The sequence below is a fragment of the Halyomorpha halys genome, unplaced genomic scaffold, assembly GCF_000696795.3.
Source record: "Halyomorpha halys isolate HHAL.00 unplaced genomic scaffold, Hhal_1.1 Scaffold68.1, whole genome shotgun sequence".
Classification (NCBI taxonomy): Eukaryota; Metazoa; Arthropoda; class Insecta; order Hemiptera; family Pentatomidae; genus Halyomorpha; species Halyomorpha halys.
Genome location: NW_027116161.1, coordinates 1772054 through 1786195, shown reverse-complemented (window position 1 = coordinate 1786195; position 14142 = coordinate 1772054). Strand labels below are relative to the sequence as shown.

General features: G+C 29.8%; 1 protein-coding gene across 1 annotated transcript in view; it reads left to right on the top strand.

Moving 5' to 3' along the window:
- The first annotated feature begins 8972 nt into the window (after window positions 1-8972).
- Window positions 8973-14142, top strand: part of LOC106692719 (phosphoenolpyruvate carboxykinase [GTP]) — a 51983-nt gene continuing 46813 nt past the window's right edge. The window contains exon 1 of the mRNA XM_014438827.2: window positions 8973-9102. Coding sequence (XP_014294313.1) covers window positions 9077-9102 — 26 coding nt within the window. The 5' untranslated portion in view covers window positions 8973-9076. The remainder of the gene's footprint in view (window positions 9103-14142) is intronic.

The window sequence follows — 14142 nt, the reverse complement described above, 5'->3', positions numbered from 1 at the left end:
CGAGGCCATCTTGTTTTCAGATGCCTAGGAGGATTATTAGTGAATTATTATTATAGTGAAGGAGAAGCCAGGTTAGAAACGAGATGGTTTGGGTGGTTGGGAAGTTTATTATGGAAGGATTGGTATCTGGTTCTGGCCAAATCGGCAACATATGGTACATATCCTTCACTTAATCATGAAATTTTTTCATATTTTATATTTAGCCATTCTTTCTTACTGCTAATAATGAGAAATATGAATTATTTCTAATGGTAAGCTACTGGTAAAGTAAGTTTTTAAGTTCTCTCATTATTTCAATCAGGAAAAACGTAGCTTATATAAAAGATTACTTAATTGTGTATCGATATTACGAGTTTGGCCAAAGTCTTCTGAGCTGTTTTAGAGAAAATGGCTAACAATTATAAAATTTATAAGATCAAGCGGCAATATCGGTTTGTCGATTTAAGCGGAAAAGTTAAACACAGTGGCCATCTGACAAGTCTTTTTTTTTTTTAAATTGATAGATTTATTTATTGATAGATATTACAATCTGCCACACAGTTGTGGGCAATAGGTAATATTGATAAATGATCTCATACATACTAAAATAAAAAAAAAATAAAATAAAATAAATATGTAAAAAAAAAAAACTTTTAAAATATATACAAACAAAAGGATAGACAAATGAACATAATCAGACAAGTCTTTAAAAATTGAATATGTTAAAATTTTAGTTTTCATTATAAACTTCTAGGCTCCTTGTAATTTCAAAAAGTTAATAAGAAAAAAATTCTTCCAATTTCCGATAAAATGTATTGATAGGGATTTATTTTTATGATTAAGACCAATTTTTTTTAAAAATAATTTATTTATTGCTATTTACAACTGTATAAATATATATACATAAAGTAAATTTACTGTAAGAAATGTAATGACATGATACAAACATGTGCAGAATATACCCATTAATAGAACTCCAAAAATATTTTTAGATGAGAAGATCTCAAGGCCATCTTCTTTTCAGACGCCTAGGAGGATTATTAGTTTATGAAGGAGAAGCCAGGTTTGAAACGAGTGGATTTGGGTTGTTGGGAAGTTTATCATGGAAGAAGTGGTATCTGATTCTGGTCAAATAGGCAACAAATGGGACATTGAGGTCCTGATGGATGACTTGATTTGTGACAAAGTAAGGAGCATTAAGGATTTTGGACTGTAAGGATTGGCTTCGGGAGGAATTTGATGGTTTAGTGGAGCCCTAAAGCTCAACTCCATATACCCAGATAGAGCTTATAATAGTCATGTAGATCAGTCTTTTGTAATGGATTAGCAATTTACACCGTTTGTCTAGTAAATGTTGTAATAGTCAAGACCTAAATTTAAATTGCATACTATACGTATGCTATTATTTATTTAAGACAACACAAAATACCATACATACTAATAAGGAAGTAAATAATAAGCAATGCGATTTAAAATCACACTACACTATCTTTGGACTATAAAAAGTCATCGAACATTTCAAATTGTCAATTTAGTTCACTCAGTTTAGTTTAGTAACACGTTATAAATTAAAATAAAGATTTAAAAAAAAAATAGTTCATGGAATTAACATGTTATTATATTTCAATTCAAAACGTTTCACCTACTCTTCGATTCCGACTATTACAACATTTACTAGATAAACGTTCTAAACTTCTAATCCATTACAAAAGACTGATATACATGACTATTATAAGCCCTATCTGGACACACGGAGTAGAGATTTGGGGCTCCACTAAACCATCAAATTCCTCCCGAATCCAATCCTTACAGTCCAACATCCTTCGTAAACTTCTTAATGCTCTTTACTTTGTGATAAATCAAGTTATCCATCAGGACCTTAATCTTACATATGTTGCCGATTTGGCCAGAACCAGATACCAATTCTTCCATGATAAACTTCCCAACCACCCAAATCCACTTGTTTCTAACCTGGCTTATCCTTCATTACCTAATAATCCTCCTAGGCGTCTGAAAAGAAGATGGTCTCGAGATCTTCTCCTCTAGAAATGTTATTGAGGTTTTATTAATGGGTAGATTCTCCACATGTCTGTATCAAGTCATTATATCACATACAGCAAATTTACTTGTTGTATTTATTTTTATAAAGTTGTAAATAAAAATAAATAAATTTAAAAAAAAAAATGTTTCACACGAATATGTAGTATTTAAAATATCATATTATTACTTATATAAACGCAATTAGCCCGAGAATGACTGTATTAAGCAAGTAATGAATTGGTGGGGGTAGATGTCAAACAAAATTAGAACTCTAGCTATCTCCAACTGGCAGCTCATATTCATTACGTCAGACTTAATCGCTTGCCCTGTCGGTAACCAATGCTAGTAATGGAATATTTTGATGAACGTCATACAAATTTTATTGATAGCAGTTGAGAAATCTGGAAAATAGTTGTTCCTAGTCATAGTTCAACTAACTCTAATGAACGAGTGGTCTAAAATCTTATTTCGAATCTCACACTCGGTAGGACAAAAATTAAAAGAGATATGCACTATTATAAATTGAAATTTTTATTTATGTACATGTAATGTATTGCATCTTAAGTTTATTAATGGAAGACAGCCTCTACACTCAACAAGCTGCTTATCAAAGGATTGTCGAGAATGTATTAGTGTATTAGTGCGGCATTAGTGGTGATTTTAAATTTAATCTTGTATAAGAAACAGTTGGTTAATTATTTTGAATACACGAAAATCAACGTTAATATAAATTCTCTCCCTGGCAATGCACTTTTTTTTTTTTAATTTGTAGGTCATCAGTAATTATCTAGACTCAAAGGTATTTACTAAACGTATTAGCTTTAAGACTAATAAAAGTTGCTAGGTTTACGAGAATTACAGAGGGATCCTTTGGAAATATTCTTCATCATGAAAATTAAAGGAACTAAGCAAGCCTTACCCGCAAAGAAGATTTTTTAAAAAATGTACACTAGTTGGGCTATTTGTAGCTGAAGGAGTTAACCCATCGTGTGTGCAATGATTTTGAAGTATCAGTCAGTATGGAAAAAGATGTGGCCATTAGAACAAGACTTGTTTAAAACAAAAATTATCCTGGAAGTAAAAATAAAACTTGAAGTTGATTTCATTTTGGATTATGTCTGGGCGATTGTTCCAAGGGTTATCATTCTGTACAACAAACGTAAGGTTCACCCATCCAGGAAAATTCAATATCTTGTACTGCTTCTTATAAATTTATGTTGACATCCTTTGGTTTATATTTATTTTATTTTTAATTATATCTTTTTCTTCATTAATGAACCTAAAATAAGGATTTTATTTTATTCGACTATTTTAGGAATAAATTTTGTTCAATTTAATTTAATGCGTTTTTATTTTATTTTATATTGCATTTCTGGAGTTCAATACGTCCATCTTAATGAAAACATTCACAGGGCGTGCAATCATCTTATTTGTACAAAACGACTGATTTCTATTGCAAATATGCTTTTTTAAAAATAAAAAATGGCCATTATAAAGGAAAAAAAATTTTTGGATTATGGATATATAAAAATATGTGCTGTCTCGAGCGACTGCCTCGTGCGTGCAGCGATACCGGTTCGAATCCAGCCTGAGAAGTAGATTTTCATTCTGTGGTGGTCCTATGGAATGAAAACTTGACCCGCTACCTTGGTTATAATAGGTTGTTTACCTCTAGATGAATCCCCCACTCCATAAGTCAGAAATAACCATGACAGGAGTAATAAAAAAAATATTACGCCTTCTGATCTGTAGCAGTTGAAGTATCCTCAAACATATGTTTGGCTATTTTCTATATATTTCATAATTATTTAGTCAGTCGTCGACGAAACGACGATTTGTTCATTCTATTTTATATAAAATACTGAAACTCTGCAAATAAAATTTGCCAATTATTACTAATTAACCAATCGGCAAGAAAAAGGATCCGACTAGAAAATTATTCCTAAGTGGCAGCATATCTTGTTACAGTGACCAAAATAGGTGTTTCGAAATATGGATATAAAAATTTGAATTTATTTTTAATTTGAGATGAAATTATCCACAAGTAAACACTATAAAGATTCAATATTAATAATCTCAAATATTAACTAAAAATGTATAAAATCTTAAATAACTTTAGACTCACATTTAGCAATTTCTTTTTTAGTTTTTGGAGTTGGAATGATTCATTTCATATCTTTAAAAGGAATTTAGATAGTAAATCGTTATTTTATTACATTCTTAATCCTTTAGGTTTGTTAAATGGAAAAATGTTATATGGAATTATATTTACTCACTTAAGATCAGAAGATGAGTCATATTATTCCTCTTTACTTTGTATAGAAAACTCTAGACATCTCTTGTAAAATCCTGGTAAAAGTATTGACAATACTCGAACTAGTTGAACTAAGTAGAAAAATACTGCATATTTGCCGTCTAGATTTTAATAAAGCATTTTTACGTAAATCTATGCTTTAAAATTTTGAGAATATGAAGTACCAACACGCGCCTCAGGTGTACCAGAAAAAAATCGGGTCTAGTTTTAATGAAGATATAAAATAAGTTTGGAACAAAAATGTTGTAATTGCAAATCAATAAAATAAGTCATCAAAATATTCAAGTCTAATTTAAGCTTCCTTTGCCAATTAAATGCATTTGTTTCTAGTCTTGCTTCATCTTCCATTTCTGTCTCGAGGCCATCTTACCTTATATTGTAAAAATGTTTTGAAAGTGCTACCAACTATGTACTTTCTCTACATGCATGTACCTTCCATTATCAATTTACTTCTAATTTACTTGTTGTATTTTATGTACAGTTGTAAGTATCAATAAATAAAAATAAAATAAGTTGCACAAAATATAAAAAATCCTTCAGCAAAGCCATTGTTTTAAAAAAAGTGTTGCAGTTTTTTTTTTCTTCTAATTTTCATGAAAATCAAAAAAAGTATCAAGCTTGGTAACAATTCCAAGCCTTTAAAATAGCAATTTTTATAGAAAACTTTAGTTTATGACGAAATCGAACTCATATTTAGATTTTCCATCGCAAGAAACCAGTTCATTCCTAATTTTTGTGAAAATCATAAAACATAAGGTACGAGTGTAACATAAGTGTTTTCAGAATAGTTTTACAGTTTTTTTTTTTTTGGCTTTACATGATTTTTTTTAGGTAAAAAAAAATAGTCTTGTTTTGTTTTTTAAATTTAAAAAAAAAAACATAAATTATTTTATACGTCATAATTTTCCTCTTTCAGGCGTACATTCCATTGAAATCTGTTGGTTTGTTTAGAACCTTAGAAGCAGACAAACATCTGAATCGTCTCTAAATCACTCTACAACCTGACGTTAATATTTATTTCTGTTGTAGGCAATGAATTATTATTGATAAAGTAATATTCTGTTTTAGCAAGCAATAACAAAAACAAAAGTATTTAGATATCTTTGTTACTTTCTTTAAAACAAATAATTTTCTGCAATTTTCAATAAACTTCTTTTTTTTTTTTTTAAATTTGATAGATTTATTTATTGATAGATATTACAATCTGCCACACAGTTGTGGTCAATAGGTAATATTGATGACTGATCTCATACATACTAAAATAAAAATAAAAAAATAAAATAAATAAGTAAAAAAAAAAATAATAAAATAAAATAAAATAAAAAAACTCATAAAATAAAATAAATAAACTTTAAATTACTAATTTTCCTCTATGGCAAAACGAATACTAAATTTTAATAACAGGTTATAATTATAATGAGCTACCATTTATATAAGTTTAAACGTTAATTGAGTATGAGTCCGTAATTAAATATTTTGTTAGAGTGAAAACATTTCGTAAAATGCTGTACACGTGAAGCAAGAGGGAATTGTAAAACTATCTATCTTGAAAATACTTCCAAGAGGAATTTTTGCAGAAAACTAATTTATGATTTACGTTTAATAATATTTATTTCGTGTTTTATGATTTTCTTAAATATCAGGAGTGAAACTATCGTAACTATCGTTTGGTTCGTTCTAAACTAGTGTTTTCACAAAAATTATCAGACTTTTTGTATTGTTACCAAGCGTGATGGTTTTTAGTTTTTTCGATTTTCATAAAAAATTGGAACAAACTGTTTTTTCCAGGTAAACTGAGTTTTTTTTTTTTGTTTTTTTTTAAACTAACGTTTCCTGTAAAAAAAATCACTATGTTTATGGCTTTTTGATATTTTCTGAAAGTTTAATACTTGAATGTTTGATGGCTTGTTTATTATTATTTTATCGCTTTAGAGTAGGTACATTTTGGGGTGGAACTCATTTTTTCTATCTAGATCAGAACCGGAGATATAAAATGAAATGAGTTTTTCATACGCCAACTTCTCTATTTTTTCCCCTGGATTCGCACTGGCACATCGGCAGTTAATATTCTCAGCTGTCTAATATTTTGAAACCTAGATTCAGCTACAATTTTGATCAAAATCTATGAGACACACGTGTGATCCTCTCCTCGTACCTGAGGATTACGTAAATATCTGTTTACATTGCAGTGTATTTTCCTGTAAGTTTAAACATAATAGTGCAAGCTAAGAGTTAATCCTGATAGGTACGACGGGAAAAAATGATTTTAATAAGGTAAATATTTGTTTAATTTATAATGTAATAATTTTATTGTGCATTTTTCTATTTTTTTAAAAATTAATAATAAAGTAATCAACTCAATGTTATTTATTATGACTGTCCGGAAAAAAACATACAGGTTACAACAAAGAACATACATATAACTTCAAAATTGATAAAATATTTCATTAAAATTAATTACGCTCTGGATGGCTTAGCACACTCTGTGGATATGAGTGCATAAAAAAAATACTAAAAAGAAATTAAAGAAATTAGAGGACATCATATATCAAGCCAGTCTAATCGAAAATCATAAAACATATAAAATCACAAATATAATTTAAATGAAAACATCAATAAACATGAAATAAATTTCGTAAAAATGAAATTCATATATAATTATTTTGCTGAAAACTTAGCCCCCTTGGAAGTATTTTCAAAATAGTCTTAAAATTTCCTCCTGTTTCACGTGCAGGAGTCCGAAATGTTGACTCTAACGAAATCTATAAATACGGACTCATATTCAATTAACGGTTTTAACTTACATAAATAGTAACTCATTATAATTATTTTTTTTAACATAAGATAAAATTTATTATTGAAAATTTGTTGAAAATCACCGAAAAGTCGGTTTCATATTCGCTTAGCACACTCTGTAGATATGAGTGCATAAAAAAAAAAATCTTAAAAGAATTGAGATATTTATATATTTGTTAAAAAAAATTAGAGGACATCAGATATCAGAATGGCTTAGAAAAAGGTGGCGGCTTTTTAAAATGAATAGGAAAAGTGGGGAATATGCTAAGCACCACAAGAAATTCATGTCTAAACAATAACTTAAATAATTATTTAGTCCTCAATAATAAATGCCGACTAACCACAAGTTAAAAATAAATTTATTATCTAAATTATAACGAATTGCGTCTTACCAAAGGATGGCGTTTGGGAAGAAGGGGGTAGAGGAGAGAGTCATCTTCTCCAGTAATTTTGAAACCCCAAAAGATGAGAAATCTGAGATTTGAGAACCCTCTTCAAATTTTTTCAAAATTTCAAAATTGTTGTAATACATTAATCAAACAGATCATGACATTCAGAGCTTATTATTATAAATACTAACTATAGAAATCTATTTTCTAAAACTTTTTGGAAAAAAAAACAAATTTGGGATGTAAATGGAGGAAATCCAGTCAAAAGTTTAGGGATATTTTAGGTTTTGAACACCCCCAATAGACTATAGCAACCCCCTACCTTCGGTGATAAGCCTATGGCAAGCCTGGCATGGTAATGTTTTTGGCAATTACCAATTGACTCAGATGTACAAATCCACACAGAGTTCTATTTAACATAAATATAGAGATTTTTCTCTAAGCGCCGACAAGTTTTGAAAGAAATATGTCTGTCCAGGTACTTCGAATTTAATTGTATTATTATTTTCTTCCTCATTAACAGTAATGTATACTTAATATTCTATCGATTTTAACCGTACTCTTATCTTTGGCTAGGATCTTTTCATTATTTTTTTTCATTGAGATAAAAATGATGTGAAGATATTTTAACCACACCCAAATGTTTGGCTATAATCTTTTCATCATTTTTATCTCGTACGTATCCTTGATGAAGATAATAATCGGATGGGCTGATCCAGTTATAACCGCAAAAAAGAGGGTGTGCCGAAACTCTAAAACTGACGAAAGATCCCAGTAGTTCTTTCAACTCACTGAGGATAACTTTAAGATGAAAATCTTAATCGATGCCTTAGCCAAAGCCAGTGGTATGTGTTGTATTGCACACTATCTCTGGATTGGTAGCCAAGAGAAATCCTTTAAGATATCGGAGATGATAAAAATCATTCATATCTCACAATATGAAGGCAAGGGGATAGAAAATGTTGCTCAAAATACGCCAATACACATATAAATGAATATGAGAGCTATAAATAGACTTTTAACTGTATATACACATACAGTGTATGTTTTTTGTATGGTTAAATGATAAAATACCAAAATGAGAGTATGTAGACACGCCAAACGGTATCAAAGGCATTGAGTTAAATCCCTGGATTGCTGCAAAGGATATTTAGATAGAAAACATTCAAATTCAAATAAATAATTAACATTTTTAGTAAGCTTTATTTTAAATATAATTTACATGAAGTGTATTGTCTCTCTTCCGATTGACCAATAGATAAAGTTTGTTTGCCTAATAAGTGGATGAATAGGTCTGTCTTACACAACGCCGTATCTTTGAAAGGAAATGATTATTCAACTGGTTCATTTTAAGAAAACAATGGTCAACAACAACAAACTGAGAGATTACTTACCCAATATGGCAAAAAAAAAAAAAAAAAGATCACTAATAAAATGCCATGTAGACTGCTACGCCCAACAGAAAATAGTTGGCACGACTGGTTTATCAGCGTTGGCCCCCGTGAGATGTTTTAGTCTTGGGGTAGCAGTGAACAGTTAACAGTCTAGTACTAGAGCAATGACAAACATCCTGCAGTTCCTTAGGTAAATTAATATAATCTATGTTGTAATTTATTGTAATCTTAGAAAATATCACTATTAGAGAGGCAACAAAACGTTTAGCTTATAGAAGTAATGTCAATTTTAAAGTGTCAAAACAGCATCTGTTAAACATTGACAGCTCTGTCAACGTAATAGTTTAAATATTTATTTTCTAATTTTGTTTATGTCGATGGCTCATTACAGCTATTAGAGTAAAGAAATGAGTATGAGAAATTTATTAAATTATTAACTTATCTCAGGGAGAATTATAAAAAAATTAAAAATTGCATGAATTTTTAAATCTCGTAAATATTTATTATTTAAAAAAAATACCGAAAAAAATGATATCACATCATCATTGTAAACATAATTTATATTATATGTTATAATATTGGTAAACATGCCTCACGCAGATGCTACTAGTAATAATACTAAAAATATTTTTCTAATTATAAAACTCACTATATTTCTTTTTATCACGCATTTTAATAATCAAATTAATGTTACAACATAAAATTATATTTATTTTGGATTATATTCTATACATTAGCAAAATGTTTAATGTTTAGTGCGATATTTTCTATTTACCATTACTACGTAATAATTTCGAATCGCTGTTCAAATGGAAAAAACCAAGGGCCATGAGAAGTAATAACAATTCTAGTTACTTTTTAAAATCTATTATTTCGATAGGGTTTTTTTTAATCTAATATTTATCATTATCAACTAGAGTAGATTAAAGTTATCTTAACGATGCTTAGCAACCTGATTTAAGAATTCGATGAGAGCTACAGAAATTTCGTTGTTCTATCAGATATATTTTATTTTCAAATTTAAAATGGAGACACTAAGACATTTTTGTGAGTTCTAAAATTAGTTAATTTATAAATTTAAATTTATTCATGAATGATGGTTTACTTGAGTTAGGCTCTTGCGCCGATTTTCGAAGAATTTGTGATTTCTTCGCACAGAGGTTGGACTATGTAAATTTCAATACGAATAAGAAGTAAAAAAATCTCAAAAATCATTGAGTTACTTTCAACTGCAAGAAGCTTTTGGTACCTGAAGTTTCTCAGTAATGCTGGTATAAAGAGCCCATTTGGTACCTCGAGTCTTCACTGGCACCTACTCAGGTACCTCCAAATATACCTAAACTGGCCCATCTCATGGTCAGAAAACGGTACAGCGTTCAACTATAAGTATCCAGTATTGGATTCCTCTTAGAATGCCCTCAGTAAAACCGATAAGAAAGATTTTCTGTCTTATCTATTATCGAATTCTTGGTTATTGTGGTTCAAGTTATGCAACTATAGTTATGTAAGTTCATAATGATAGGAGCTTTCAACTCTAATAACGTCACATGTTGCTCTTTTTCTCTTTCTCCAATTTTAGAAATTTTTACTTTCATTTCTAAAATTAAGATGAAAGCTAAACGATCGTTTTCTCGCCTAAATGGATAGGCATCCAATACATATATTTATTTTAGAGAGAAATACTGTATTTCATACAAGTAGGGCTACGAAAAAATAAAATATAACAAAAAATATTTTTCATATCTATCGTTTTTTATTATAAGCAAATGGCAGAATCTGGTGTAACCAAATTTCTAAAAATTATATCTGGATATGATTACTCCTTTTAGACCGGAAGTCAAAGCCAAAAAACATGGCCGATTTGACTACAATTGTTTATGACGTAGGCTGTAAGTTCCCTTACCTTAGTCGAATGCGCCACCTTTGATCAATAAAAATAAAATTTTAGATATACATCATTATTTACCAGCTATTTTCTGTTAAAAAATAATACAATTTATACCTAAACTATACAATAAATGTTCTTGAAAAGTATGTACGGAACTATTTGAAATTGATGATACCAATAGATCATTTAATCTTGTAAAAAACCTAAACTTTTGGCTTATTTAAAAAAATTGTCGATATCTCAGGAACAAATATATTTTTTTTTCTACGTTTCACAAAATAGGCAAGCATACTATTCTCTTTCTCGCAGCCAAATTTAATCTTATTTTTGCTTTTGCTTCTTATCCATCTTTTGTTCATCCCTTAGGCCTATACAATTCAGAATTGTATAGGGTCCATCCATTCATGCCGTTTTTGTTTTATTAAAAAAAAAAAAATAAATAAAATAAAAAATAGTTTAAGTAACTTTTCAAAGTCAGTCGGTCCGCATTGCTTCAATGAGTACTCAATCAACACACAAGTGGGCCAGTTAAAATATTTTTTGTTTATTATGAAAATCCATATTTAAGTGTTTTTTATGAAGCTAAAAACAAATCTGACTTGCTAACTATAGTTATGTTGGATTTGGATAACATTGTAAGAAGGAGTTATGAATTCATTTCGTGAACGAGAGACATCGGTACAAAAAAAATATTTAAAAATGTTTAGAATTTTTTATTTATATGAAAATTCGTATTTAATGGTTTGAAAAGACCCTGAAATCAAATCTGACTTGATTTTTTCATAATACTTTTTTTTTCTACCGAACTGGAAGCAACTTATGGTTTTTTTGTATTTTTTACACATTTAAACTCATTTAATACGATCAATATTCATATGTTCTTATTTAAAAAAAAAAAAACACAAATAAATTGGTATATAACAATCGTTAAATACGTACACAGCAAAGATACTGGTATTTGGGGGGGGGGGAACAAGTCCGGCAAATGAGCCTAGTGGTCCTTTTTGCAAACCCCTGGTGGCTACCTGCGTTGCTGTACTAACCAAGGTGGGAGTGTCCAAATTCATTCTTCGGGACAGTCGGACAATGAATGTTTAACTGCCCCAGGCTGGAATCGAACCCACAACGTTCCGAACCGAGCGCACTGCAATATAATGAAATAAATTATATTTTTTATATAAAAATGTATGTAAAAATGCGCGCTCGGTTCGGAACGTTGTGGGTTCGATTCCAGCCTGGGGCAGTTAAGCATTCATTGTCCGGCTGTCCCGAAGAATAATAAAATGAATTAATGAATTATATTGAACGTACGGTTTTGTGCAAAAATGAGACAAATAATCTTAACTGGATTAAACAGATCCGCCAAATTAATATTCCGATTTGCCAAATTTATATCCATATGTGAATATCATAAAAACTACTACCCCTACGAAGATAAATGTCATAAAATACTTTATAGTAACTTAACTAGCTTTAATTTGAGTGCTGGCAGACATCCGTACGTCCAATGGTTTCTTAAATAAAGTTTTTCATAAATCAAACTTTTGTTGAACTACTATAAATCAATTTATTTTAGCAAATATCATGATAAATACTACTCTTACGAAGATAAACGTCATAAAGTACTTTGTAGCCCGTCAAACTAGCTTTAATTTGAGTGCTAATAGACATTTGTACGTCGAATGATTATTGAGATATAGATTTCTCAAAATTGATTCATTAACTACTGATATTTCAGTACATTTTTATGAAATGTTGCTTTTTAAAAAGGTATATCTTGAAAACTATTGGACGTAAATAGCTCTATTAGTGTTAATATTTTAACAAATTTACTCTTCTTTGAACAATGTTCTTTTAGAATTTCTGGTGTTGGTAGTTTTTAAGATATAGAGCTCCGAATGAAAAATTTGTTTTTTTACGTTTTGAAACAGCTGCAATTTTTAATTCCCCCTACCTATACTTGGCAGACTCGTAGTTTTGACTAGTAATTATACATAGTTCTCATTAAAGTAATAAAAAATTAAGGTGAGATAACTGCATTTTTTTCTTCACGGCTCTTGTAACGTACTCATTGTACAATGCCTACTCAAGTAGTTCTGGCTGCTAATAAAATATCACTGGTGCACAGGTTTTCCATCCTTCCTACCACATTTCCATTAAACCTTCTTCAGGGTTTTAAGATCTTTTGAATTCTATTTTCTGGGAGGACTCTTTGATAGCGATCGTTGCTACTTTCTGTATCCTTTGGGTTCAACAAATCCAGGCGAGACTTTAATTTGGTCATGTTAGATCCAAAACTCCGACTTTTTGGGACCTTCTTCTTCAGTAACTTTTTTTTTTTTTTTTAATAGACTTTCAATTTGAGTTTTCAAGGTCTGTCAGTAAACTGAAGTCATGTGTTTTATTACAAAACTTCAACGAAATTGATGAACCTCCCTGACGTGATGGTATTGTCATAACCATTTCTAGGATATTTTATAGCCAGATAAAATGTTTCGAATGACGGTGCTCTTTACCGTCATAAAACTTAGTAAAATAATTTTATTATTTCTCTCATATGAAAATTAATTTCCAAGAACAAAATGTTTCGACGGAAATATCAAATTTAAAGTTTGAAATTAAAAAAAAAAAAATTTTTTGCAACCAATATACACAGCCAAAAATCCCCTCGCAATGAGGATTTGTCTGACAAGCTCCAACTTCATTATTCCGCAGCAGGACTTACTTACAGCCATAAAGCCTCACTTTATTAAGCCTCAGAGGCTCATCTTGAAACAACTTCATTTTCATACTGGCCCGAAGATTACTTCTCTCATTCGTCAGAATCCTGAGTTAACAAACTTTAGCTAGTTTCATAATTTTTTGTTTATGGGCAGTCACAGAAAATACTGTATTGTTTTTTTTTTACTTCATATATATCTCAATTCCTCAATTTTAATTTCTTTGTTTTAAATTCACTTTCCATGTATATTTTTTAACTGCAGCTGTTTAATTTCCAATATTGTTTATTATACTTTTATAATTATATTGTATACATTTATATATATTAGCCCTCTGATTTTACCTGTCCCTATAGAAAGCGAACTGTTTAGGTAAGGTCCAATTTTGAACCCCCACTGCCACCACAATATTTTTGGTTTTTTGACCAATATACTGTCAAAAAATGAACTTATGCTATAATTAAAATTAGATCGAAATATTATACTGCTGTTGAGCTTGCCCGAATCCTATTTCCGCCTCTGCTTAAATCATAAACCTAATATTACATGATCCATTCAGAAAGCATGGGAAATCACAGCTTTAAATCCAGTCGATGAAGCATCAGCTGTTACAACAATGGAT